Raw genomic sequence first — 26528 nt, 5'->3', positions numbered from 1 at the left:
ATGCATATTTCTTATACTTTATTTACAGACACTCACACACATTTTTTGGCAGTGTACAGGACTGACCCCGGGCTCAAGCATTCGAGGCAAGTGTTCTGCATTTCCTTTGTTTTGTTTGTTTATTTATTTGGTCAGGATCTCATTTAGCCAAGACTACTCTTAAAAATTTAGGTAGCCCGAAGATAACCTGGAACTCCTGATCCTGATCCTATTCCCTTCACTACCCCAGTGCTGGGATGACAGGCTTGTGTCAATATATCTGCTTTATGTAGCTCTGGGAGTAGAAACCTGGGTTTTTATGTGCTGGGAAGGCACTCCACCAACTACGTCCCCAGCCTCAATTCTCCTATTTTATACTGAAGATGACTCTGAGATCAAGCAGTTTTCATGTGTTTTTCCCGAACACGTATTTGGAATAGATGTCCAATAAATACGAATTACAGTTTACAGTAAAGGCTTTAGTCCATTTAGTACGGGACGAATCCATGGGCTTCTGCTTGATCCAATCTCAGGCTTAACACTTGTTTAAAGGTCAGAGAATCAGCATAAGATACTCTCTGAAACAAAGAAGATACTAATTTGATTGCTTGATAAAATCCATCTTTGGGATTATGACATAATCCTTCCACTGAGAAAAATAGTCTTTTTTTTTTCAATCTGAAAGAAAATAATCAAATCAAAGCTTATGTTACTCTTTAAGAGCCCAGTTGAATCAGTACACCTTTAGTATCAGCACATGTGAGGCAGAGGCAGGTGGATCTCTGCATTTGAGGCCAGCCTGGTGTACAGAGCCAGTTCCAGGACAGCCAGGGCTATACAGAATAACCCTGTCACAAAAAGAAAAAAAAGTTGATCAATAACGTTTCAGTTTGTACCAACATTTGTGGAATGGATCTTTGTACTTAAAACTTGATCAACCTCTGTGTCCCCATAAAACACAAATGGGTTTTAAATGAAAAGCTTTTTTCACTTGCTAATCAATTTTTCCAGGGTCAAAGTTCTGGCCACCACAAACGTTAGCCAGCAGAAGGCTTGCAGCAGGCAAGAAGCTAATCAGGACAAAAGCACGCAAGGCCGTGGTAGGGTCGGGAGGACAGACTAGCTGATGCAAGAGGAAGAGATTCTTGCTCTAAGGAAACAGTTTTAGGCCAGGCGGTGGTGGGGCATTCCTTTAACCCCAGCACTCCTGCAACCCCCTCTTTAGACCAGGCTGACCTTGAACTCACAGAGATCTGTCAGCCTCTGCCTCCCCATGGCTGGGATAAAAGGTGTGCACCACCGCCTCAAAGATTTCCATAATATTCTTTTCAATCGAGTGTGTGTGGGGGAGAGGGGGATTTCATGTGATTGTAAGTGTCTACAGAAGCCAGAGAGATTGGATATCCTGGAGCTGGAGTTATATATGGTTGTGAGCTGCCTGATGAAGGTGTTGGGAACAGAACCCAGGTCTCTGGAAGAGCAGCAAGTGGTCTAAACTGCTGAGTCATCAGTCTAGCCCCTGCTGTCTACTCTTGTCAGTGATGAGTTTGCCAGGTTCTTATTACACACTGTTCGGATAGAGGGTGTGGCTAGCAGCCCCAGTCTTCTTGCTGATCACCAAACTCAGGGTGTTGAAAGAAAACAAGCTTCCCTCAGTCAATGTGAAAGACAAGGTCAGGGGAGGTTAAAGCAGTGGAGCAGAGATTAGCAGCTTATAAATACTAGTACTTCCCAAGGCACAGGAACTCCCATGAGTCTCATTTATTATAATTCATGCCTTCATGGTAGCTAGAGGGTTTTCCAGAGGGGCAGATGTGTTGTGCACACTTTAAACCATTGAACAAATTTCAAGTCACAACTTCTCTAGCCTGAAAAGCAAGAGAGAGGCCGGTGCATGCTTTTAATCCCATCATTTGGAAATATGAGGCAGGCAGATCGCTGTGAACTAAAGGGCTCCCTGGTTGCCAGCAAGCCAGATAGAGATGTACAGTGAGACTTTGTCTCAAAAAGTAAAACAAAAGGATGACACCAACATATATGCGAACATGGATGGGTGATGGTGATGGTGGTGGAGGTGAATGGGACAGGTACTCATGAGGCCTGAACCCTAGACAAAGAACAACAGGCGACCAAGGAAGACTCGGGTAGTCTTGCACAGGGAAGAGAGCACGAGTGCCAAACGGGCAGCCCTGAAAACGTGTGCGCGCAAGTGACCTTACACAGGCTGAGCAGCTTGTGTTTATGTATTTAGGAACACACACATAGGTAACAAGTATTAAAATAAAGAGGCTGTGAATTCGAAGAACAAGGTTAGGGGAGGAAAGGGAAAGCAGAAATGAAGTTTACTATAATCTCAAAACAATAAGGAAGTAACTGAAAAGACAGTAATTAAAAAAGAAAAAAAAGAGCACAAGAGCTGCTCATCCTTTATCTGCTCCACCCGCCAGCACCAGCGAGGTCACCTGAGCTCACAAGGCAGCCAGACCCAGCGTTTTTGGAGACCACGCCCCGTTTGGCCCTCGAAAGTGGGGGAGGCCGCGTGTCTAAGTTCCAGCTCCTGAATTCCTGCCCCTCTGCACACTCAGCTCTTCCCTTCGTAAGCCGAGGGGTCCAACCTGGAGGTGGCTTTGGGCCACCGCGGGGTTCGGGAGCCACCCAGGAGGGCGGGGCGAAGAGGCGGGGCGATCTCCGTGACGCCCAGCATCGGGCCAATGAGGACGCCAGGCGGTGCCGGCCGGGAGCCCCGCCATAAAAAGAGCGGCGCGGCGGGGCTCCGGGGCCGCGGGAGAGTCGGAGGGTGACTCTCGGAGCCGAGCCGGTCCTGGTGCGGGCCGCGCGTCTCGGGCCCGGCGCAGCGGGAACGCAGCGCTCGCAGCCCCCGGCGTCCATGGAGCAGGGCCCGCCGGCGGCGGAGAAGCCGCGGGGAGCGCGGTGCGCCAACGGGTTCCCCGGGCGGGAGCCGCCGCGGCCCCCCGAGGCCAAGGGCGCACCGCCCGCCGCAGCCTGGAAGGCCGGGCGGCCCCGCAGCGAGGAGGACAACCAGCTGAACCTCCCCAGCCTGGCCGCCGCCTACTCGTCCATCCTGCGCTCGCTGGGCGAGGACCCCCAGCGGCAGGGGCTGCTCAAGACGCCCTGGAGGGCGGCCACCGCCATGCAGTTCTTCACCAAGGGGTACCAGGAGACCATCTCAGGTCGGGCGTGCGTCGGGGCGCGGGGGCGCGGGAGGCGCTTCCGGGAAGGGGGCGGCCCCGCCAACTTTCCCAAGTTGCTTCATCTTTGGCACCGAGGGCCACGCTGTCCAGCCCCCGCTGCGGCCGCGGAGACGCCCCCTGGCCGAGGCGAGCTCCCCTCCTGGGTTGTGGGCTGGCATCCGGGGGTCCGGGGTGGGTCCAGAGCCTGATAGCGCGTGCGGCACACGCCTTCCCCCGTAAGGATCCCCGGACACTTGTTGAAGCGAGGCTTCTTGGTCGGTCTGAGGTTCAGCGCTCTTGGGTGAAGCCAGGGTTCCTGGACGAGTCAGTGAGCCAAAGAAGTTTCCCACTTGTGATTGGGGGAGGGGCTTCTTCAGACAGGTGTCCTTCGCCTCCGACCGCCTCAGGTTTACTCCAGGTTAGGGCTTTGCCAAAATGTGGCACTATTCTGGATTCGGACTCCGAGCAGTTGGAGGTGTGGATTTTCTTCGGTGAGTGCTGTTGCTGAAAGCCTTTCACACTTCCCCCGCCTGCTGCTACTCTGAGCGCTGAGGCTCCCCGGACCTGGGACTCCGTGCTTGTGCCGTCACCCTTGCTCCAAAGTCAGCTAACATCTACAGTCTGAGCTTGCGGTCAGCAAGGCTTTTCCACGCAGTGACAGGGAGGCAGTCTCTGGGTAGAGGCAGGGAAGGAGGAAGTGGACCTTGCTGCCCATTTAAAAACGAGAAGGTTCTGGTCCTTTTGGCTGAGGTCAAAGGTCTTATTTTCAGTTTACTCCCGTGCATCTCTATGACATGTTTCTTCGCCTCCACCATTTCTCCTGGGCGGGGGGGAGGGACGACAGCAGCGCAGCTTTGAGCTTTGAAGGGTGGTTGGTCACCCTGTCTGTCCTTGGCCTTTTCCTGAAGGCAAGGCTGAGAGACTGAGAACCCATCCTAGAAAGAGCACTCACTTCTGCCAAGTCTTGCCCGACCTCAAAGGAAGGGTGGGAAATCGGAGCCTGTGCAGGGTGGGTCCCAAGGAAACAAAACTGCTTCCTGGTAACGCCAGGAAGTGGACCTCCTTTGGAGTCTGGCTTTCACTGTTAAAAGCAGAGTTTGAAAATGCAAAGTCTGGGGGACAATGGTGTTAGTGGGTTTGAGGTTCCAGGATTGTAGCAAAGAGCATCTTGACTGAGCCTTGTTCATTCTGTCTTTCAGCTGGAAAAGGGGATCCTAGCCGCACCCACAGTCCCTCCCTTCAGTAATCTCATTACTCCAAGGGAGAGGAGTCACACAGTTCTCTAAAGAGACTTGCCTGCTTGCCTGTTACTGAGAGCCAGGCTGGCTCAGAAGCTGAGATTCAGCTGAAGAGGCCTAAGGGCTCCAAAGCACCTCTATTCCAATTTGTTAATAAAGAATTCATTGACCTAGAGACAGAAGCTCGCTGTCAGCTGAGGAGACAGAGGGCTAATGAATGACAGCTTAATGGGTATGAGGTTTCCTTTTTTTGGGGGGTTCCTTTTCTAGTGAGAGAAATGTTCTGAAAGTAGACAGGTGGTAGTTAGACATCATGGATACTACTGAGCTTCACATGGTTAACATGAAGAATTCTTTTAAAAAATGATTTTATTTACATTTGTGTTTTTGCCTTCCTGCATGTCTGTGCCAGGGTGGTCAGACCCCCTAGAACTGGAGTTTCAGGAAGTTGTGAACTGCCATGTGGGTGCTGGGGTTTGAACCCCGGTCCTTTGGAAGAGCAGCCAGTGCTCTCAAACACCAGCTAACATGAGTTTTATAGGTGTTTTATCACAATAAAATCATGGACTAGTGTGTGATGGTGCACGCCTTTAATCCCCCGCGCTCAAGGGTAAGGCAGAGCCAGGCAGATCCCTGTGAGTTCAAGGCCAGCCTGGTCTACAAAGTGAGTCCAGGATAGCCAAGGCCACACAGACAAACATTGTCTCATGTGAAAAAAAATCATGGACTATTGATTATTGTATTGGTAGCTATTAATGGAATTTTCTTTTTTATTTAATAGACTTGGCTATCCTGGGGCTGGATATGTAGACAGGGCTGGTTTACAACTCAAGAGTTCTGCCTGCCTCTGCCTCCAGGGATTAAAGGTGAGGGCTACCATGCTCACCTCAATTGAATGGTCTTGGCTAAACCTTAACTTTGGGACAAAGCATTATTCTTTCATCACCACAATGAGGAAACTAAGCTGGAGTTCATACATGGCAGAAACCAGGTAGAGGTAGGTACTTTCTTAGGTTGTAATACAGCAAGATGAATCTGCACTTCTCTACCAGGCATTTCAAACAGCGCATGACCAACAGGTGCACAGGATGGACTGGCTAAGATTAGCTTGTCACGTGTAATAAAATATTGTAAAGATGTTTAAATTTAAATATAATGTGTTCTTGTTAGTTCTTTAAGAATTCCATTCTTTAGCAGCTGAGTGGTGGCGGAGGCACACGCCTTCAATCCCAGGAGGCAGCGGTAGGTGTATATCTGAGTGCTGACAAAGAAAACAAACAAACCCAAAACAGGAACAGACAAGCCAGGTGTGGCAGCACACGCCCTAATCCCAGCACCAGGGAGGCAGAGGCGTTTGAAGCTGTTCTGCAAAGTGAGACCAGGACAGCCAGAACCCAGTCTCAAACAAACAAACGAGATTCCATTCCTGTGTAGAACGTATTTTGATCAGATTTACCCTCTTCCTAACTACTCCGAGGTCTTCCCTATCCCCAGCCTCCACCCTGTCCCCTCCCAACTTCCTGTTTAGTTGTAAATTTTATTTTGTGACCTATGGTGTCCAGTTTGTGCTGCCCCTGCACTCATTGGCCTGTTTGCCCTACCAGGAAACTGACCCCAGAATCCGCCACCTGAAAGTAGTTAAGAGTGGGGCTTGGGAGATCTACCGCAGCCATGCTGGGCCATTGAACTTAGATCTATCTGCCTCTTCCTCTTGAGTGCTGGGATAAAAGGCCACCACGCCTGGCCTGATTTTATTCATTTTTTATTTTACATGTATGAGTGTTTTGCCTGCCTGTATTATGCACGAGCCTTAGAGGCCAGAAGAAGAGTCTTTGGAACTGGGGTTACAGACAGTTGTGAACCAACATGTAGGTGTTGGCACCCTAGGCCAGATCCTCTGCAAGAGCAGCAAATGCTCTTGATGCCGAGCCATCCCTGAGTCCCTGAAGACTTTTTTAAATTTAAGACTTGTGGACAGATACAGGGATTTACATATTTTGTATGTCTGATGCTCTATTAATTCCTTGTTGACTTATGTCAGAAGTTATGTGGCATTTCCTATTCTCCGTTTTCTGTTCACTACTTGGCTCTGGGGAGTGTGTCATTTTCCACTACCTGTCCTGTCACACCTTTCCTCTGTGGTCATCCCTGACAGGGCTGTGTGTGTAGCAAGTCTCCTGCGGCCATCACAGGGCTGTGGTGAGGACATGGCAGCACCCCTCCCAGGCCTGGCTGTCCCTAGGCTGTAGCACCACAGGCTGACCCTTGGCCACACTCAGACCACGCCTTCTTTGTCCACTCTTTCTCCTTTCCGTTTAGCCACACTCTTCTTCCTATGCAAGGCGCTGTTTTCTGTGTCCAACCCTCCTGCCTTTGAGTGCAGGGGTTACAGGTGTGTATACTTTGTCTGCATTTTTTTCATTCAGAGCCACCACTTAAATAAGTGGGGAGGTCCCATTCCCTGAGGCCCTTTCCATTGACCCTTTCTAATTGTGAAAATTTTTCTTCTGAAACCACAATGTGTCTGATGTAATAAATTGGGTTGATTGGTGAATTAAAGATATATGCAACTAAAGTTTCAAGATAGACAAAAAAAAAAAAAAAAAAGAAATTCTTGATTTCTTTTACTTTTTAGTTATATGTAAGCGAGAAGGGAGAGTGCATGTACACAGCAGGCCAGAAGAGGGCATCACATTCCTTGACACTGCAGTAACAGGCAGTTGTGAGTGCTGGGAACTGAACTTGGTCCTTTTGACCTGCGCTATCTCTCCAGTCTCAAAGTAAAATTCTTTCCTATTCCCTACCCTATCATGGATGAAAGGTTCTAAAGTACGTATTTCAGGGGAGGGAGAGGATTCAGTTGATGAAGTAAGTGCTAACTGAAAATCCACTAAGACCCAAGTTTGGCTTGCAGCCCTCATGTAAGGAAGCAAGGCACGGTGGCACCTTGTCTTGTTTTAGCGCCGGGGCTTGCTGCCTAGTTAGTCCAGACAACTAGGTGGCTCCAGGTGATGGAGAGACTATGTTAAGAGATAAGAGGTTGAGGGAGACACCTGACATCACACACACACACACACCAGTTCATCTTAGTAAGACTGAAATGTTAATATGGACAAATGTGAACATGTAGCTAATTTAAATTTTGACTCACTAATAATTTCTGTTAATGAATTATTTTGTTAGTGGATTATTGAATAGGGCTTATTTGTTGCCAGAAGAGCGTTGTGGATAAAGGTGAAAAGAAAGCTGTTGATACAGTAGTTTATGTAGATCAGAATAGTTGAAAACAGGGAAGAAAAGCCAAAAATAGGAAGGTAAAGGTACCACACGGAACTTTGGAGCATGGTGCTTACCTTAATCACCTTTCTATCACTGCGAAGAGAAACCACGACCAAGATAACTGATAAAAGAAATAATTTAAGTGGGGGCGTTGTGACCGTCATGGTAGTGAGTGTGGTGGCAGGCAGGTGTGGTGAGGTAGCTAAGTAGCTTTCATGTTATCCTCAGAGAGAGGGGAGGTAGAGGGACAGAAAGGAGAGAGAGGAAGGGGAGAGGGGGAGAGAGAGTGCCTGAGCCTGGGCCTGTGTAGGCTTTTTGAAACCTCAAAGGTCACTCTAGTGACACACTGTCCCAACAAGGCCACACCTCCTATTCCCAAGCGGTTCCACCAACTGAAGACCAAGCCTGTGGGGGCCATTCTCAGTCAAGCCAACACCACAGCGCTGGCACTGATCAGGGGTTTTTACACCCCTGCTGTTCAGGTGTGGAAGTGAGCAAGCCCCTAGCTCCCTCTGAAACTGCCTGGAGACCTTCCAGCCTCATCCCAGTTGTGGAACTCAATCCACGCCCCCGTCCTCATTTTTGCCTTCTGAGGACATTGGTTACAGAAGACTCCTGTTCTACTGTCTGAATTTACTGCAGCATTACCATATCGAATAAAATCATATTCAGAGGCCCCCAGAGCTTCAGCATGGTTCTCTTGATAGGGTATGATCCGATCCAAGGCAGTACCAAATATTTATAAGATTAGTGGGGATTTTACCAATGCTTTTATTTGTCTGTCCATTTTGAGACAGGGTCTCTCTGTAATTCTGGCTCTCTTGGAACTCACTTTGTAGACCAGGCTGGCCTTGAACTCACAGAGTCCACCAGCCTCTGTCTTTTGACTTTTGAATACTGAGATTAAGGGTTTACACAGGTTTGGAGATAATTAATTTTTTTTTAAATTGTTTTCGAGGCATTGTCCTGAGTGCTGAGAACAGAATGAGTGAAGCTGAATACGGTTCTTGACCTCATGGGAAGGCCTTTGAGAGTAAAGAGACATTAACAGGTCGTGAGGGAGAGAGATGTGGCTACGGCCACATGTCTCAGTGAGCATTTAGTAAAGGCACTTGATTAGTGCTAGGCGATGGCAGCGTGAAAGGGCCCAGCGCTGGCTCCAGCCCTCTCTGAGTCCTTGATAGCATGTAATATTTCCATGTCGTGGCTTAGGAAACTGAGGCGCAGGGCAGACGTGGTCCAGATGGTGGTGAAAAGTAGGACAGCTGAAAGGATAATGGATGTCATGTGGCATGGCTTTCGGTTGTCTTACTGATTTTCTTGGCTCTCCTTATTCTTGGTGTTATTTTCTGCTGTTTGCTTTGGCTGGCTCTAGAAACTCCCACATCCTGGCATCTCCCCAGGTTTGTGTTTGCAGCATCCTCTGGTCATTTGAATGAGACTGCAGTACCAAAATTTACCAGGAGAGGGCTGATGTCTAATTACTGGTTTTTAGATTAGGAATCTTGGATTGCCAGAATCCTAATTCCACGTTATGTGAAGGGAGGTGTTTCTGACAGCTGTGGATTATCTATTGAGTCTGTGATGGTTATACTCAGGAGCTACCTGGAGGGCGTTAGTGGATGTCTGGGCTATCTGGTAATTCTGTTACACTCAAGGCTGAGGATACGGATTTACTAGGATTCTGTTTTACTCTAGATGGGATTCTAGGCCCACACGGTAATGACTCAGTGGATATGTGGATGTTTCAGAAGGACAGAGACCATTTGGTGCATTGTCTTGTTAGGGTTGTAGATTTAAAAATCATTTTGGAAGATTTGTTTTTATTGCGGGTGTGGGTGTTCTGTCTGCTTGTATGTGCACTGTGTGGATAGTGCTCACGGCGGCCGGAAGAGGGCCCTGGATCCCCTGGAATGGCTGTGGGTGCTGGGACCATAACCCTGGTCCTCTGGAAGGACAGCTGGTGCTCTGCAGAGCCATCTCCAGCCCAGAGCTGTGGACTGGAACAGAAGAGTTCCAGTGTGCATGAGACTGAGCTGTGTCCCCACCACGAGGCTTCTGTGCCTGTCAACATGAATAAAGGTCTGGCCTGCTTTGCCGCTCCCTGCTTCACACCGGCTCATCTTACAGCAAGTGTCTGTTGTGTTGTTTCGCTCTCTGAAATACAAGCATTTGAAAAAAACAGTAACATATGCGCACAGGTGAGGTTGACTGTTGCCTGCCTAATAGCAGACACCTGGCAAGTGTTTTCAGTCATGATTCTCCCACAGGTTTCCCTGTGTTAACTCATCTTGAGTTACACAAAATCCCCACATTCTGCTAGGAAACTCCCCTCAGGGATCTTACACGTCACCCACCTTCACTTTGTGGAGTTGCTGAAGAAACCATTTGTCACGCACAATTTCCCATGTCCTAGGCTTTGTTTATTTTACTCCCAAGTGTTAGTCCAATGTGAACCTTTATTTCTTGTATTGTGTGTGCGCTAGTTACCACATTGAGAGACTTGCTTGTCTCTCAAAGCAAAACGTTTAAGTGCAGGCAAGACTGATTCATGGAAGGAAGCATGTGATTCTGTCCCAGGAGCTAAATGTCTTCCTGTTCAGCCAGCCTTCAGTGTCTAACTTGTCGATTACAGAGCTCCACTGCTGTAAGGGCTGTTGGGGACTGCCTAAATCTGGTATTTACTAGAATTGACAGAGTGATGATCTTTAGTCCTTTAATTTTAAACTTATTATTTGGAATTTTTAAAAAGTTTTTTAGTTTTTTGAAATGGTGTCTCTGTGTAGCCTTAGCTTTGTCCTTGGACTCACTTTGTAGACCAGGCGGGCCTCAATCTGTGTCCTTGAGTGCTGGGATTACAGGCATGTGCCACCACACCTGGCTGGTTGGAATTCTTTAAAGATGAAATGGAAGTTTTGTGGCCCCTCCTGGTTCCTGTAACTCTTTTAAACTAGTTTTAAAGTATATGAAGCTTAAAAACAAACAAAAAAATTGTGATTTTTAAACACATTTAGTTCTGTAACAGAAAACCACTTAGTTATGACTCAACCCAGAAGCCATAAAATATGACCAAGATCATAAAAATTAAGAATTTTCAGCTAAGCATGGTGTAATCCCAGCACAAGGGAGGCAGAGGCAGGTGGATCTCTGAATTCAAGGCCAGCCTGGTCTACAAAGTGAGTCCAGGACAGCCAAGGCTACACAGAGAAGCCCTGTCTGCAAGACAAAGCAAAGCAAAACCAAAGCAAACCTAACATTCAAAGCAAGTTTAGGACAGCTAAGGCTACACAAATGAATCCTGCCTCAATTTTTTCGTATGGTGAATTCCAACCCAAATGCAATCAAGTGACATGCTGGGATATTTGCCTTTCATATCCTGGGCTGATAAAATGTAAGAAGAGATGCTAGGAAGTGATGGGGAGAAACATGAGCCACACAACTGGAAATTGCCAAAGCATCTAAAGAGAAGGTCCTTAGTAAAGGAAATCCAAAGGGCCCTAAAATACCAGGAAATATGATGGAGCCCACTCTGCACAAGAGAAACACAGAGTCTACATGCAGATACATTTTTTTTGTCATATTGACAAATATACAGAATTTTGATGCTATCTTATTGAAATTATAAGACCATGGTGTATATTCAAGGTTAGGCAGTCTATGGAAACATCCATTGTTTACAGTGGCTGTATAGCACAGAGGTTGTTGTTTGTGTGAAAATGAGTATAGAAACCAAATGTTCTGTTGAGAAATTGACTGATGGGGCTGGAGAGATGGCTCAACGGCCAAGAGCACTGTCTGCTCTTCCAGGGGTTCTGAATTCAATTCCCGGCAACCACATGGTGGCTCCCAACCATCTATACTGGGTTCTGATGTCCTCTTCTGGCATGCAGGTGTACATGCAGATAGACCACTCATATACATAAAATAAATCTTCAGAAAATTGAATGATAATGGCAGTAGTTGGCCCATAGTGAGGGACATGGGCAAGGATAGAAATGCTCAGCAGCACCCCAATGTTTGTCATTGAACAATGCTCTTGTTGAGGGGCCATCAAACCTGTAAGATTAGCCGTTCACCATAGCTTTCTATCTTCTAAAAATTGATAATCTGGGGAGCCTTACTGATAGCAGATTAATACACAGGTTATATATGGTCTATGCATTCTGTATAGTAAAAACGTTTATAAACTATGGGAGATCATTTTTACTGGGTTCCACAACTTTACTGGCTACTGGCGAAAGGAACTGCTCAAGGAAAGATTGGCAGGTAAGGCAACACAAACTCATCCCAGTAGCGATGGGAGGCAGCTATGAAACCATGGTAGGTCTACACCTACAGTTTTATGGTGCTGGGCATTGAACCTGAGGCCGTGTGCATGCTGGGCAGTTGACCACCACCGAGCTATCTCCAGTGCAACAGTTAATGCTTTTCCAGTTATGACTCAGTACTGAAATGCTTATTTCCATTTGACTGCAAGTGGCACAGTGTGGGCTGTGTGTACATAAGTGTAAGGGAAGTTTCCGTTTGTATGCATGTGTATGCACGTATACACGTGCGTGTGTGTGTGTGTGTGTGTGTGTGTGTGTGTGTCGGGGAGAATGACAAAAGCTGAACCCTGTCTTTGCCAGTTGCTCAATCACCTGATACCTGGGATAGTGTCTTTCCCTGAACTTGCATTTTACTGATGGGCTAGATGGCTAACAAGCCCCTGGGAATCCTCCTGCCTCTGCCTTCCCAGTGCTGGGATTATGACCACCATACCCAGCTTTATTTATTTTAATGTTGGTTCTGAGGGATCTAGACTGGCACAGCCAGCACTTTGCCAGCTGAGCCATCTCTCTATACCAAGTATTTACTTTACAAATGGATTTGTGTATGTATTCAAGGTAGTAAGAACGAGACTACTGTCAGCATATATATTATAATTATATGTATTATATATATTATAATGTTGGTAAGCTGCCTGATTCTGATAATCCCCACCCCAATTGTCACGAATACCTTAAGCCACCCATGTATAAGGGAATTAACAAACAGTGCAACTTCATGAGTTAGCTGTACTTCGATCTTTTTAATTTTCTAAACATGGTTACATTTTCAAATAAATTACAAGTATTGTGACAACCACTGTATGTAGCTTTAGCTCAGTGAAAGAAGAGCACTCATCTCACTGTCCCAGTGTATGTAGAAAATGGGAGTGAACTAACTATGCCCAGCCCTGTTGTCTACCCTGGACAGCCAGCCCCTCCAAGTCCCGAAGACTCTGAACTGCATTCCACACAGCCCTAGCCAGATTGGTTTTCTGAGCCGGTGCTCACTGGACTGCTCAGGGCTCACCCATTCCAACATGTTGCCAGTGCTGTCTGCCCGGTTCCTAGCCCAGCACCACGAGGCCAGCTTCCTCACAGGTTGCATAAGCCCTGCCCACACATGTTGCTGACAACACAGACGGTGGGTCCAGTCGTGCAGCAGCTGCTGCTGTGGCGATTCTTACTGTTCGTGCTCTTTCCCAGGAAAAGGGTGCTTGAGAAGCCCATGGTCCACAGCAGTGTGATAATGACAGTTATCATGCCACAGCCTGCTGTTCATCCAAGGCCAAGAACCTTGGGCTGCTTCCATGCTGGCATCCATCCCCCACCGAGAGCGGAAGCAGAAGGTGGGTGAACAGTTGTTCCCCTAATTTAAGCCACACACCCAGCTCCTGCTGGTAAGGTCACTGGTGTGTAGTGGAGGCTGATGACTCAGAACCATCTCATATGCTCCAGTCTCCAGAGTCTCAACAGTCTGTGGCTGATGGCTATAGTGCAATCCTTCAAGCCGAAGTGGCTGCCCAGGGAACAGCAGTGACCAGGAGCCACAACCAGAAATGTGTGCTTCACCAAAGAAAAATACCTACATACCAAAATTTAAATGTTAGGAAAACTTTGTAAAGCATAAAATAAGAAGGAAAAGAAACTTTGACTCTTAACACCCCAAGTAAATGTCAGGTCTGGCAAACAGTGCCAGTTCTGGATCACTTGACTTAAAAACAATGAACTCACACAAAAAATAACGAATAAATGCATTTTCAGCAAAATACAAAAAAAAAAAAAAAATTAAAGCATTTCTTTGTTTAACTTTTTTCCCCCCAGAGCTGAGGATGGAACTGGGGCAAGTATACCACCACTGAGCTGAATCCCCAACCTTCCCTTGTTTAACTTTTAATTTTTTTCTGCTACAGAATAATTCAGTATGACATTTCTGTTTCTTCCCTTTTTTCCTTTCCACTTTTCTTTTGAAAGACAAGGCTTCTCTGTGTGATAGCCCTGGCTGTCCTGGACTTGTTTTGTAGACCAGACTGGCCTTAAACTTTCTACTTCTGCCTCCCAAGTACAAGTAGTAGACCAGGTTGGCCTTAAGCTCAGAGCCAGCTGCTTCTGCCTCCTGAGTGCTGGGATTAAAGGTGTGTGCCCCCACACCTGGCAGTGCTTCTGTGTCAAGTAACAGAAGTGATAATGAGCAAGGAAATGTAATTTGAATCACCAAAGTTTTTGCCTTCATAAGAGTTTCTCAGGATTATAGGAGCCTGAGGCTGGAGCAGCTTCCCCTTGGGGTCCCCGATGAACTTGGGAGGATGATAAAAATATGAGGGGAGCAGAGATAGGCAAGGACAGCAGGGGACTGGTGGGGTTGCCTAGACTCGTGCATTGGGGTCAGTTGCAGTTTCAAACAAATGCACTGAGGTTTCACGTAGTGTCCAGCCATCGTGAGGAAACAGTCTGCTGTGAGGAACGCACGCTGACCAAGCTCGCTCAGACCGAAGTCTGACAGAACTACAGTTCTCTCCCTTGGTTGGCAAGCCCATATACAGCACTGAGAACTTCCCCTGGGAAGTAAAGAGAAGTCGAAGCATTTGCAGTTCCGTGCCTCCTGATACTTCAGTCAGCCTCACCTGCACATCCTGCAGTGACCCCGCAAGACCGTGCGGAACATGGTTGGTCAGGAGAGCCGGTTACGAATGTGTGCCCAGCTCCTGTGCTGCCAGGAGGTTAGGAGCAGAGCAGCACAAGTGTGCACAGCATCGGTGCTTGACTAATAAGAAACCGGCATGTTGGAGGATCTGCTGTGGCAAACCTCGTCGTTTCAGGATGGGTGTCTGCGTGTGTGAACCACTATGGAAGCCTGCCTCCTTGCACCTGCACAGCCTCCCCGTGGTGTGCTTGCCACTCAGTTGTGTTGCTTTCCCTCTACGCGTGCTTTAACCTTGTGTTTTGTTTGTCATGACCTTAAGAGAGTACATACATAAACATGTAAATATGTACCACAGACACTGTTAATATGATGGTTGAGGTGTATAGTAGGCCGTGTAAGATGTCCCATGGTGTTCATGCGGTAACGAGCTGCTTGATGACTCCTTTCTCAGAGCATAGCCCTATCATGGCCAGGCACGGTGGCACATTCCTGATCTCCACATCTCAGAGGTGAAGTCTGTCATACTTCGATTCTATTTCAGAAAACAAAAACATTCCCATCATTAGCAACGCAAGTTTGACTTTCTTGAATACAGGAAGTGAAGAGCTTACACATGACCCGGTTCCTCAGTTAGCTGTATACTTGCTGACCGTCTATAAGCTTGCTCTTGCCCTGATCAACAGGATTTGACTCCATTACAGTCTTACGGGTCACTGCAGTAGATTCAAGTGATGCCTGCGGAAGTATTAGAAGACACAGAATTGCATGTTTATATATGCATACTTATTACACAGAGCTGCTTCTTTCGTATGGTGGCCATACTGCCTTACCTGGCCTCCTAGAACCCACAAAACCACAAAGCCCACATCATGCTTAAAATATTCCCCCTCCCCGCTGAGGGAGGACCAGGGAATTGGCTTAATTGGAAAGTGTCTTAAGAATGGGAGACACTTTGAGGACAACAGCTTTGGAGAGACCACTTGCTGGTGTTTGAGACAGAGCTGAAACACTGGATACACCTACCTGCCCTGGGCCTTGTCTATTTCTGGCCCATGGACTCCATGGAGCTCACAAATTGTGCTGTAGAACACTTGCTCTGGTTACGCAGCAGAAGCAACTGGGACAGGCTATGAGAGGAGGGTTAAGTCAGCAGGCTTTGTATTTGTACAGAGTAGAGGGAGAACCTTAAAACAGTTTGGGGGCATAAAGAGATTTAAATCTGTGAATTGCCAGTGGAAGGCTCACTCGGAGTGTGCCTGAGTGCTGTGAGGGGTAGAGGGAGGGAACGGTCCGCGCGGTTATTAGGTACAGGGGGGCTCTCCCAAGCTGGATTCTGAAGGAGTCTGGTACAGGGGGGCTCTCCCAAGCTGGATTCTGAAGGAGTCTGGTACAGGGGAGCTCTCCCAAGCTGGATTCTGAAGGAGTCTGGTACAGGGGAGCTCTCCCAAGCTGGATTCTGAAGGAGTCTGGTACAGGGGAGCTCTCCCAAGCTGGATTCTGAAGGGTTACAAGGGCGCTGTGGAAACGCCAAAGCCTCAGGGTGGAGCGTTTACTCTGGTAGCCTGTGGCACGGGAAGGGTTTGGACCTGTGATACAAGCATTTTCCTCAAATGGCATAGATCTTTGGCACCTTTAGGGTGATTAAATTCTGGGCAAGAGCAAAGGATCCCCATGCCCTGGATTGTGCCGCCCCCCCCAGGGGGGAGGGCTCCTTCTCTTTCTCTAGGAAAAGCTGTATGCGGATATCCTTCCTGTCCTTAAGATGGAGGTGCTCTCCAGCTCCTGAAGCTGTTGTTCATCAGGTTTGAATGGTGGAAGGTGCATCAAGTGTGACACCCTGGGCTTGCATACCATTCCTGTCTCCCAAATAATGAAGACAGTAAAGACAAGCTTCCCTGATAGGAGTTTCCCAGCTGCCTTTCTCCTTGGCTGAAACAGGTCCCTGCTTGTCCTAAAGGTGCCTGTGCATATTTGAGCAGGAGCATCTAGCAGATTCTGTGTAGCAACGCAGACGCTTCAGATCAGGAGCTTTCAGCATGTGGATCGGGCCAGCATCGTAGCGTCTGAGACCTTTTCTTCCCAAGCCCACCCAGACCTACAGAGACAGTGGGTGGGACCCAGCAGTTTGTGTTTTAATCTGCTTCCAAGGATGTTGTGGGCCTTCAGGAGGGTCCTAGCAGGCGGAAAGCTGGAGGGATGGCTGCTCAGCTGTGGTGCTTTGTTGCCTAAAACCAGCAAGTGCTGTGGTGCTGTGGACAAAACCTCACCTTCAGGAGGCTGCTCTGGTTTCCTTTGTGGTTATGACTAACAGTTGGGAGGGGATGCTGTGAACCCTGTTTCCAGGGTTACCTTCTTGCTGCTGATAACAGGCAGGAAATTAAAACAATCTGTGATAAAGCTTTGTTCTTATTATCCACAGATGGTGGCTTTCAGATATGTGAGAGCAAAACATAAGTAAATATAGCTGGGAAACTTCATTATTGAAGAAAGATGACTCGGTGAGGTCAAGTTTAGAGTCTGGATCCATTTTAATGAAATGGGATACAGGCAACATACTCAGTTCTACACGCGCTAAGCCTCAAGAGGAAGAGTAGGTTTCTTCTTGGCTCAAAGTAAGAACTGCAGGCCAGGGGCTGGAGAGGTGGCTCAGTGAGCAGGGGTATTGGCTGCTCTTCCAGAGGGCCCACGTTCAACTGGGAGCTCTTCTGGCTCCGGCTCCAGGGGACTGTCAGTACCTTCATGTGACTGCACACAATCTGCATTCACGTGTGCACACGCCCCGTCGCCACACACATGACTACTTTAAAGAAAAAACTATCCAAGATATGGCTTTATATTTAAAACAGTTCCTTTCCAGCTGCTCCCTTTTTTCTTGTTTGTGATCCCTGTATCTATTTAATTTTGTCTGTTTGTTGTAGTTTGTTTTTTAAGTCAGGGTTTCTCTGTATCCTTGGCTGTCCTGGAACTCACCCTGTTGACCAGGCTAGCCTCACACTGGTAGAGATCTGCCTGTTTCTGCCTCCCCAGTGCTGGAGATAAAGGCGAGTGTAGCCGCCACCCAGCTGTGAGCCTTTTATTAGTAATTATTTTATTAGCTTTGTGATTTAGCCTTCTGTTGCTCCTTTTGGGATAAATGGCCACGTCACACGTGAGGCCGCATACTGTATTACAATGAAAAATAACTTTATTAAGGTACAGCTAACATCTTCCAACTCTACAGTGACAGTTGAGACAGAAAATACACGCTCACCACGCACGCACATGCACCCACACATCTAGCCACCAGGGCAATGATGATATGGGCCTTTTTTTAATCACTCGCCCCAAAAGCTTCTTCCTGCCGTTTGCAACCTTCTACCACTGTACTTCTGCCTTTCCTGGAGTCTCCCACCGAGGACGAGGGCGTGTCCCTGGGCAGTCTCTCCGGACTCCGCATGCCTGTCCCATGACCGGGACGCCAGCCTTCGTGGGCGCTGCGGCGTGGGCGCTGCGGCGTGGGCGCTGCGGCGTGGGCGCTGCGGCGTGGGCGCTGCCCGAGTGCTCTGTCGATGGCGGGCTGCCGCTGTGTGGTGTACAGCAGCCTTCCCACGCCCGCGCGACTCTGCGGCTCAGAGACTCGGCATATGACTCCACGGTGCTGCGTCACTGTCACGTTCCACTGCTTACACACCGCAGTTGTTGGAGACCATCCCGCTTTAAATGTTGAAGTAATTTTAGACTTAATTGCAAAGATGGTCTTTGTGCATCATTTTATGGGCTTCTACCCCAGAATTAAGACCTCTCCCCTGCCACAGTGTGGTACAGTCACTAACGCCTCAGTCGATATTGGCGTGATGCCGCCAACTACATGCTTTGTTCAGATTCCCATTTCAGTTTTAATTGCACTTAGCTCTCCTGTGTCGCTAATCTCTGCTCTGATAATTTCCAGCCTTTTCCTGTTATGGTGCACTCTTTATCATCCCAGTTACTTGGGAAGCTGAGCTGGGAGGATTAGGAGTTCAAGACTAGCCTGGATAACTTAGGGAGACCTGGTCTCTAAGAAATAAAGAGAATAAAAGAAAGAAAACTCTCTACCAAAGTGATATTGTGTGTGTGGGGGGGGGGCGGTGCCACACCTGATGCCTTCCAGCCCTCACACGTGAAGTGAGATGGTTTGGAGCCTGGAGTAGACACACATCCTAAGACAGGAAAGATATAACAGGGTCTACCTACAGCTTTGTAGACCAGGCCGACCTGGACCTCAGAGCCGTCCGGACCCGGAGTGCTGGGATTACAGGAGCACCGCCTCGCCTGGCTAGCAAAGTGATCTTATAGTGTCGCATGGTCCTCAGTTTTTCTGATGATTGGACTGTAGTTACAAATTTTGGGTAACACCACACAGGCGTTATCCAACGTCCTTATGCCCTAGAAAAGGCGGAGACACCCTGATCTGCCAACTTCTCCTCTGTATAGCTGCTGTTTCCTCCACTGTGTGCCTTGCCTAAGGTCCAGCCCCGGCTGCTAAAAGAACCATGTTCCTACTCAGCCTAGCTTGAGGCCGACTGACGTGCTCTCTGTAGTTGTGAGAACTTCGAAGGTTTCCTTTGTCATGGAAAATGAACGTCTGACACCCCCAGGATTCTCTTCAGTCCGTTTAGAAACACTTTTGTTTTCACTCTCACTCATATTTCTCATGTGGTTAAGGATTTTAGTGAGCTGGGCATGGCCTTATGATATTAAACTCCTGGAGAAATGCGGGGCGGGGCGCTCCTGGGAACACCAGGGAGCTATATTTAAACTGCTCTCAGAAATACCACCGAAGGTTAGGGCAGAGCTCCCTGCACAGGAGACTGCTGCCGGAAAAGGGGTTTTGACTTAGAGAATGACAGGGCTGCTCTCATCCCTGTCGGCCGGCGCATTTAAACCCTGTGCACATCCGTCCCAGTGACTTCCTGTCACGCAGTTCAAGGCGACTCCCAGCAGCCTGTTGAGAACAGAGGCTTCCGCATGACTCAGTAGCATAGCCCCTGAAGGTCAGGCAGTGGGGGTGGGCATCTGCACTTTGCTGTGACTCAGAGCCTGCCTCTCTGAGGGGGTAATCGCTGTGGGCAGCCCAAAGCCGTGCTCACCTCCCCACACTTGCCTCATTGTACTGTGTGGATCGGGTCTTCCCGGAATCCTTGCAGTTACATACCAGCTCTCTTGCTGTTATCTGCTCTGCCAAGCTGGGAGATGAGGGTTTTCCTGTGCACGCATCTGTTTTATAGAAGTGAGAAAACAGCCTCTGTGTAGCGTCTCTTCTCATGTGACAATGACACGTGGCCCCTATGTACAATACTAGGGCATCCACCAGTTTGTCATCACCATGGTTTTATCACGGTGATGGCTGTGGCTTTAGGTCCCTTTATCTTTCTGCAGCCAGGACAGGATGCTCTTGCTGTGACAGAATGTTAAGTGAGCTCAGGGCTCCCTTGGGCACCCTCTGGTTAACCTTCTCTGCGCATGAGGAAGGGACACTTATAAGTGTCTTTAAACATAAAGCATCCTGTCTGCCTGGCCCTATGTCCGAGACCGGCTTACCTCTGACTGCATACACAGGCAGATTTGTGTCCTCAGGAAGGCAACTATTTAGTACAAGTCTGATGCTTCTCATAATAACTTTGGAGAACTTTGCAAAGTGTAGGAAATTATTTGGATATAATAGGTTTACATGTGTATGGATCTGGCCTGAGAAGTCAGAGTTAAGGCTTAATGTTTTTCTCATAGGTGGCTTTGTGCATATGCGTTAGAAAGGTGCAGGTGGACAGAGTGACAAGCGTCTGCACCTCCAGGAACAGCCATTCATGTTGCCATATCGTCTCCTCTCTTCCCTTCCTTCAGCTCATGATGCAAATACACTCCGAAGTCTGCATTTCTCATGAAACAGTGTCCAGGTTTTTTTTTTTTTTAATTAGTTAAAGAAAGACTGTTCACTCAATAGGGAAAATTAACTAATTTTTATTTTCTGAATATTTTTGTAAGGGTTTAAAAGTATTTTTATCTTTTTGTATTTTACCAAAGTGGCTCTTCTGTTTGTGTTTTCCTGATTTCAGATGTCTTGAATGATGCCATATTTGATGAGGATCATGACGAGATGGTGATTGTGAAGGACATCGATATGTTCTCCATGTGTGAGCATCACCTCGTGCCGTTTGTGGGAAGGGTAGGTTCTCCTTGTTGCCTAATGACTTAAGGAAGAATAATGGAAACCTCAAATCAGGATAATTATATTTCAAACTGCCAACTGTTTTAATATATATAAGTACACGCACATACATCTCCCCTCTTCCCCAATCCACTCCTCCCCTTCTCTTTAGAAAAGTGCAGCCGTGACAAGGTGCCTCCTCTCCTATTAAGGCTAGGCAAAGCGACCCAGTAGGAGGAAAGGATCCCAAAGGCAGGCAACAGTCAGTGGCCTCTGCTCCCACTGTTCAGAGTCCCACCCAAGACTAAGCTACACAACTGTAACATAAGTGCAGAGGGTCTAGGTCAGTCCTCTGTAGGTGTCCTGGTTGTTGGTTCAATCCCTGTGAGCCCCTATTAGCTCAGTTTATCAGCTGATTCTCACTGTTCTTAAGATTTACAGTTTACATAGGTAATTTTTGACTCTTAATTTTGGCTAACCGAAGTGGAAATTTAAGCTGGGCAGTGGTGGTGCGCACTTGCAATCCCATAGAGGCAGAGGCAGGACGATTGGGGCCCGCCTGGTCTACAGAGCAAGTTCCAGGACACCCAGGGTTACAAAGAGAAACCCTGTCTCAAAAAAACAGCAGCAAAGGAAATGTAAGGAGAAAGCTGCTAGCTGAGGTGGCCTGGACTTCTGATACCAGCACTCTCGAGATGGAGAGTTTGGGGCCAGCCTGTGTTACACAGAGAGGTGGCCTGGACTTCTAACACCAGCACCCTTGAGATGGAGAGTTTGGGGCCAGCCTGTGTTACACAGAGAGGTGGCATGGACTTCTAACACCAGCACCCTTGAGATGGAGAGTTTGGGGCCAGCCTGTGTTACACAGAGAGGTGGCATGGACTTCTAACACCAGCACCCTTGAGATGGAGAGTTTGGGGCCAGCCTGTGTTACACAGAAGATCTTGTCTCAAAAACAAACAGAACAGACCCCGAAGATGGACCAGGACAGGCGTTCATCTTTAATACCCAGTTTATAGGTCGCGATAGTCAGGCTGAAATTACGCCCTTTCGTGGTAGTTTTTACTGCCCTGGAAAGCATTGTCCTGTGTTCTGAGTGAAGTGTTTGATCCAAAACCCACATGTGCAGAGCTTGACGTCCTGACATGAGCAGGATGACTGCAGAGTTTCTGGAGCCAGAGGTTATGGTATTAGTGGATTTAACTGGAGTCTATCCCTTTTTCTTTATATTAGAAAAAGAGAATCAAATGCAAGCTGGATCATAAGTCATGCAGTTGTCACTCTGCACCTTTGAGAGCATGTATGTTTACAACAGTGAGATGTCCTGTTAAGCCTGCTCTCATAATAGTTTGATCCTATTTTGACTTTCTGTTACTAATTTTCCAACAGAAAATTAATGGAGAGAAATGATATGAGTATCTACCCATCATTTGAATTTAATAAGTACTAATATTGGCTTCACCTTTTTGTTAAAATATCTTATTTTTTTATGGTTGTAAAACATAGAAATAGCACAACACATAAAGATGTCTGTATTTTCATTGTTATACATTATTGCCTTGTAGAAACCACAGTTCAGCTCTTGGGTGTTTTTGTTGTTTTCTGTAACCATATAGCTTGAGCTGGACATGGGGGCACACACCGCTCACAGCACTTGGTTATATAGTCCTTTCTTCCCAGCCTGGTTTACATAGTCAGTTCCAGGACTGCCAAGGCTATGGGGCTGTATCTTGGAGTGGCACTGCAGGATCATGAGGTATGCCCATATTGACCTTTGGCTCTCTAAGGTGGTTGTATCAATTTGCTCTCCCAGGAATGTGGGGAATTTATCAAAATTTAATATTCCAGCTTCACTTGGCACTTTCCTCTGTAGTATTCAGTTTACTCTATTCATCTGTCTATCTTTCTGTCTATCTTTCTGTCTATCTATCTATCTATCTCTTGAACACTTTTAGAAAAGAAAAAAATTGAACGCATATAGTAGCAGAAGGACTAGCATTATGGAGTCCCATATTCCCACCAACCAGCAGTTGTCAATGCAGAACCACCATCATTTTTTTAAAGATTTATTTATTTATTTATTTATTATGAATACAGTGTTCTGTCTGCATGCACACCTGCATGTAAAAGAGGGCACCAGATCTCATTACAGATGGTTGTGAGCCACCGTGTGGTCACTGGGAATTGAACTCAGGACCTCTGGAAGAGCAAACAGTGCTTTTAACCTCCGAGCCATCTCTCTAGCCCAATACAGGACCACATTACATTATACATAGCCACTTGTGACGCGTACAATATACATAGCATTAATTATTAATCGGTATTTCTGAAATATTTATAAGTCATGATACCAATTAATATGCATCTGTAAAATATTTTCTTATTCACAAACCACCACAGGAATTTATAGTGTGTCCTAAATAACATTAGTAACCCAAGTTTTTCAACTTGGTTCAGAAAATTTTTACTGTTGGTTTGTCTGAAGAATCTAGCTCATAGTCACGTTAGGCTGAGGGTGTTAGAGGCTCAGAGGCTTGCCTGGCATGCATGAGGGACTAGGTTCAATCCTATGTCTCCTGAGTTGGAATTCTCCCACATCTTCCTACTGAAGAACCCAGGCTGGTTATTCTGTAGAGAGTCTAACCTGCTGAGTTTGTTCACGACAGCCTCTGTATTGCCTATAAACCAGATTAGATTTGTAGTATCAGGCTGAACATTTCTCACCCAAGTAGTTCAGAGTGCTAAGACTTCATGGCCATCAGGCTAATGTTGATGGACCTTCTTGCTCATCTTTGCCTTTTATTGTGGGTGGGAAGTTAGTCTCTTCTTGTCCAGGACAGTGGAAAGGATGGGTGGAGTGACTCATCTAGACGCAAGACACTCATCCTGTCCTCAGACCTTGACTGTTGCATCTCGCTGCCTTCCTTCTGTGATCCTGGTGTCTGCGCTGCTTTGCTTTTTCCTCCTGCCTAGCAGGAAGACAGTTGTCTTTACGCATAGTGCCAAGTACTACTGCATGGATTCTATAAATGTATGAACAATCAATGTTCAGCTGGTTCATGTGCTACTGGCTCATGCTGGCATTCAGGATGCAATTGTATTGGAAGTTTAAAATTGGGTGACTGCCAACAAATAGCCCCTTACCTTATGAGTCTTGGTAAAGATATGCTTGCTCATCCTTTAATTCTTGTCTGAAGAAGTGGTAACATTTACACCACAGCTCTCCATCCATTGTTACATTTTAAGATGCTTTGTCCTAGCAAGTCCTGTGAACACCCGGGTCATAGGTTCATGTTCTTCAAGAGCCATTAGAGGTGACTGTGTTCTTGTTCTTCTATCAGGATGATGGAGCTCTCCAGCATCTCAGAAGGGGCAGCTAAAGTAAAAGGACTTGGAGATGCCTGCAGGGCTCAGGAGTGGATTTGTAAAGCTACATGACACATGGAATAGCAACATTTATACAGGCAGTTTCTGCCATTTAAAGGAGTCTCCTGGTTATACTGTGATCTCATGGGGTTGTTTTTCCCCTTTACTGAATACCTTTTTCCTTTTTCAGATTTAAATCAAGAATTTAACTTTAGCAAGGAACATTACAACTTTGTTTTTTTGAGACAGGGTTTCTCTGTATAGCCATGGCTGTTCTAGAATTCACTCTGTAGACCAGGCTGGCCTGGAACTCAGAGATCCACCTGCCTCTGCCTCCTGAGGCCTGGGATAAAGGTGTGCTGCATAGGTTTTAAAGGTCCAGTGTCACTGTGACAAGCTTACATGTGTGCACACTGTGGTCTTTCTGTATCTATTTGCATTGTTACAAAATGCTATCTGCCTCTTTATGTAGGTAACAAATATTTCTCTTCTCTGAAGGTCCATATTGGTTATCTTCCTAACAAGCAAGTCCTTGGTCTCAGCAAACTTGCCAGGTAGGTATAAAGTTCAGAGAACTGTTCCTGTCTGCCTAGACTCTCAACATTTCTAACTTCTGGGATGGAGAGATGGCTTAGCAGTTAAGAGCACTATATATTCTTTCAGAGGATCTGGGTTCAATTCCCAGCTCTCACATGGCAGCTCACAGCTGTTTGTAATCCCAGGATCTGACACTCTCACACAGATATACATATAGACAAAACACCAATGCACATAAAATAAAAATAAGTAAATTGGAAAAAATTCTTAATTCCACCTGTATGGATCTAGCTTAGAAGTTACATTATAACTTAATCTGTGCCTGCATAGGCAGTCCTACTTTTTAAGACCAGAAACACTGTCTCTGCCCTTTTCTCCCCCAACCCATCACTGACAGGAACTCACAACTTTCTCTATATAGAGTTTCCCCTAACTGGAAAAGATCCAAGGTTACCTCCACCCCACCCACAGTCCTAGGTCTTACGGGGGAGGTTAGTTAACAGTGAGGGATAGGAGAGTCTAAACTGTACCATCTCCATATTTGGGGGTCAGGGAATAGAGGAGCAGCTGTGTATATGTATGGAAAGCAGTGTCAAGTACACTGTAGGAAACTCTTTGTTTTGATAAAAGTCATGTTTTCTGGAAACATAAAATAAAGATAAAAGTCTTTACCAGGACTCTTGAAAGTCATACAGCCAAGCCACGTGGGGCCTTTGTTAGCGTGAGAGTTATGTGTTTTTAAAGTATAGATCAATCTGCTTATGGGGCTCTGGCATCTTGCTTTTCTTTGCACCTGTGCCGGGTATGGTTCTCAGGTTCCTGCAGGCTAGTCCATCCACCTCTAGGTCATTTGCCTCTGTAGATACAAGGGAATCACCCTTTGCCTGGCTTACTCTCTTATCTTTACTGTTCTTTTTCCTACATGTTCATGAATTAAATCATTTCAAGTTGGGCATGGTGGCATCACTCAGGAGAAAGGCAGGCAGAGTTTAAGGCCAGCCTGATCTGCTTAGTGGGTTACAGATAGCCGGGGCTATATAGAGAGACCCTGTCTCAAAAACCAAACCAAACCAAACCATAACAACTTGCTGCCACTTTTACTTGGGATCCAGGAAGAGGAGGTGATGTGTTATGCATGCTGTAATTTGTGTTTATCTGGAAGTCAGTGTGAGGGTTTGTGTTCATACATCTCTGCTAGGCGCCGGCCGTCAGCGTTTTATTGCCCCTAAATGTCCTTTTGTGTTTTAGTCTGTTTTTATGGGTTAGTGAATCCTGGATTATCAGGGGAAATACTGGGAGGTGTGTGTACGTGTAAGTTAAGAACCAAATGAAAGGGTAGGTAATGAATGCACACTGATTGCATTTACACCTAAGTGTGCCTCACTTCTCTGAGGTTACAGTGACCTCAGTCACATTGGAACAAATAAGTCTGACTGATTGTTCTGTGGCTTTAGTGGGTGAGGGTAGGATTTGCCACATCCCCTCATCTTCTTCATGTCTTTTTTGGAATCTGTATAAACTTGTTGTGGTTGCATGAGACTGTTTCTCATGGGCTCACGGGAATGAACACAATCCCCAGCTGGTGGCACTGATCTCGGAGGGATAGCCTTGCTGGAGGAAGCATGTTAGTAGAGGGGGCTTTGAGGTTTCGAAAGCTCCATGCCATTCCCAGTTTGCTCTTTCTGCTTTTTGCTGTGGTTCAAGACATGAGCTCTTAGCTTGGCCTTCCAGCTTCTGTGCCTGCCTCTCTGTGCCTCCCACCATGTCTGTGGTGGATCCGTGGGCCCAGATAAACCCTGATAGAAGTTGTCACGGTGTTTCATC

At 46.9% G+C, this 26528-nt stretch overlaps 1 protein-coding gene across 1 annotated transcript in view; it reads left to right on the top strand.

The window, feature by feature from the left end:
• The first annotated feature begins 2747 nt into the window (after positions 1-2747).
• The window catches only part of Gch1 (GTP cyclohydrolase 1), a 30841-nt gene continuing 7060 nt past the window's right edge, over positions 2748-26528 (top strand). Inside the window, exons 1-3 of the mRNA XM_021641251.2 lie at positions 2748-3170; positions 20710-20819; positions 24666-24721. Coding sequence (XP_021496926.1) covers positions 2867-3170; positions 20710-20819; positions 24666-24721 — 470 coding nt within the window. The 5' untranslated portion in view covers positions 2748-2866. The remainder of the gene's footprint in view (positions 3171-20709; positions 20820-24665; positions 24722-26528) is intronic.

This window comes from Meriones unguiculatus, chromosome 9 (assembly GCF_030254825.1).
Source record: "Meriones unguiculatus strain TT.TT164.6M chromosome 9, Bangor_MerUng_6.1, whole genome shotgun sequence".
Classification (NCBI taxonomy): Eukaryota; Metazoa; Chordata; class Mammalia; order Rodentia; family Muridae; genus Meriones; species Meriones unguiculatus.
Note: the sequence above shows the minus strand (reverse complement) of the source record. Positions and strands in the feature narration are given on the sequence as shown.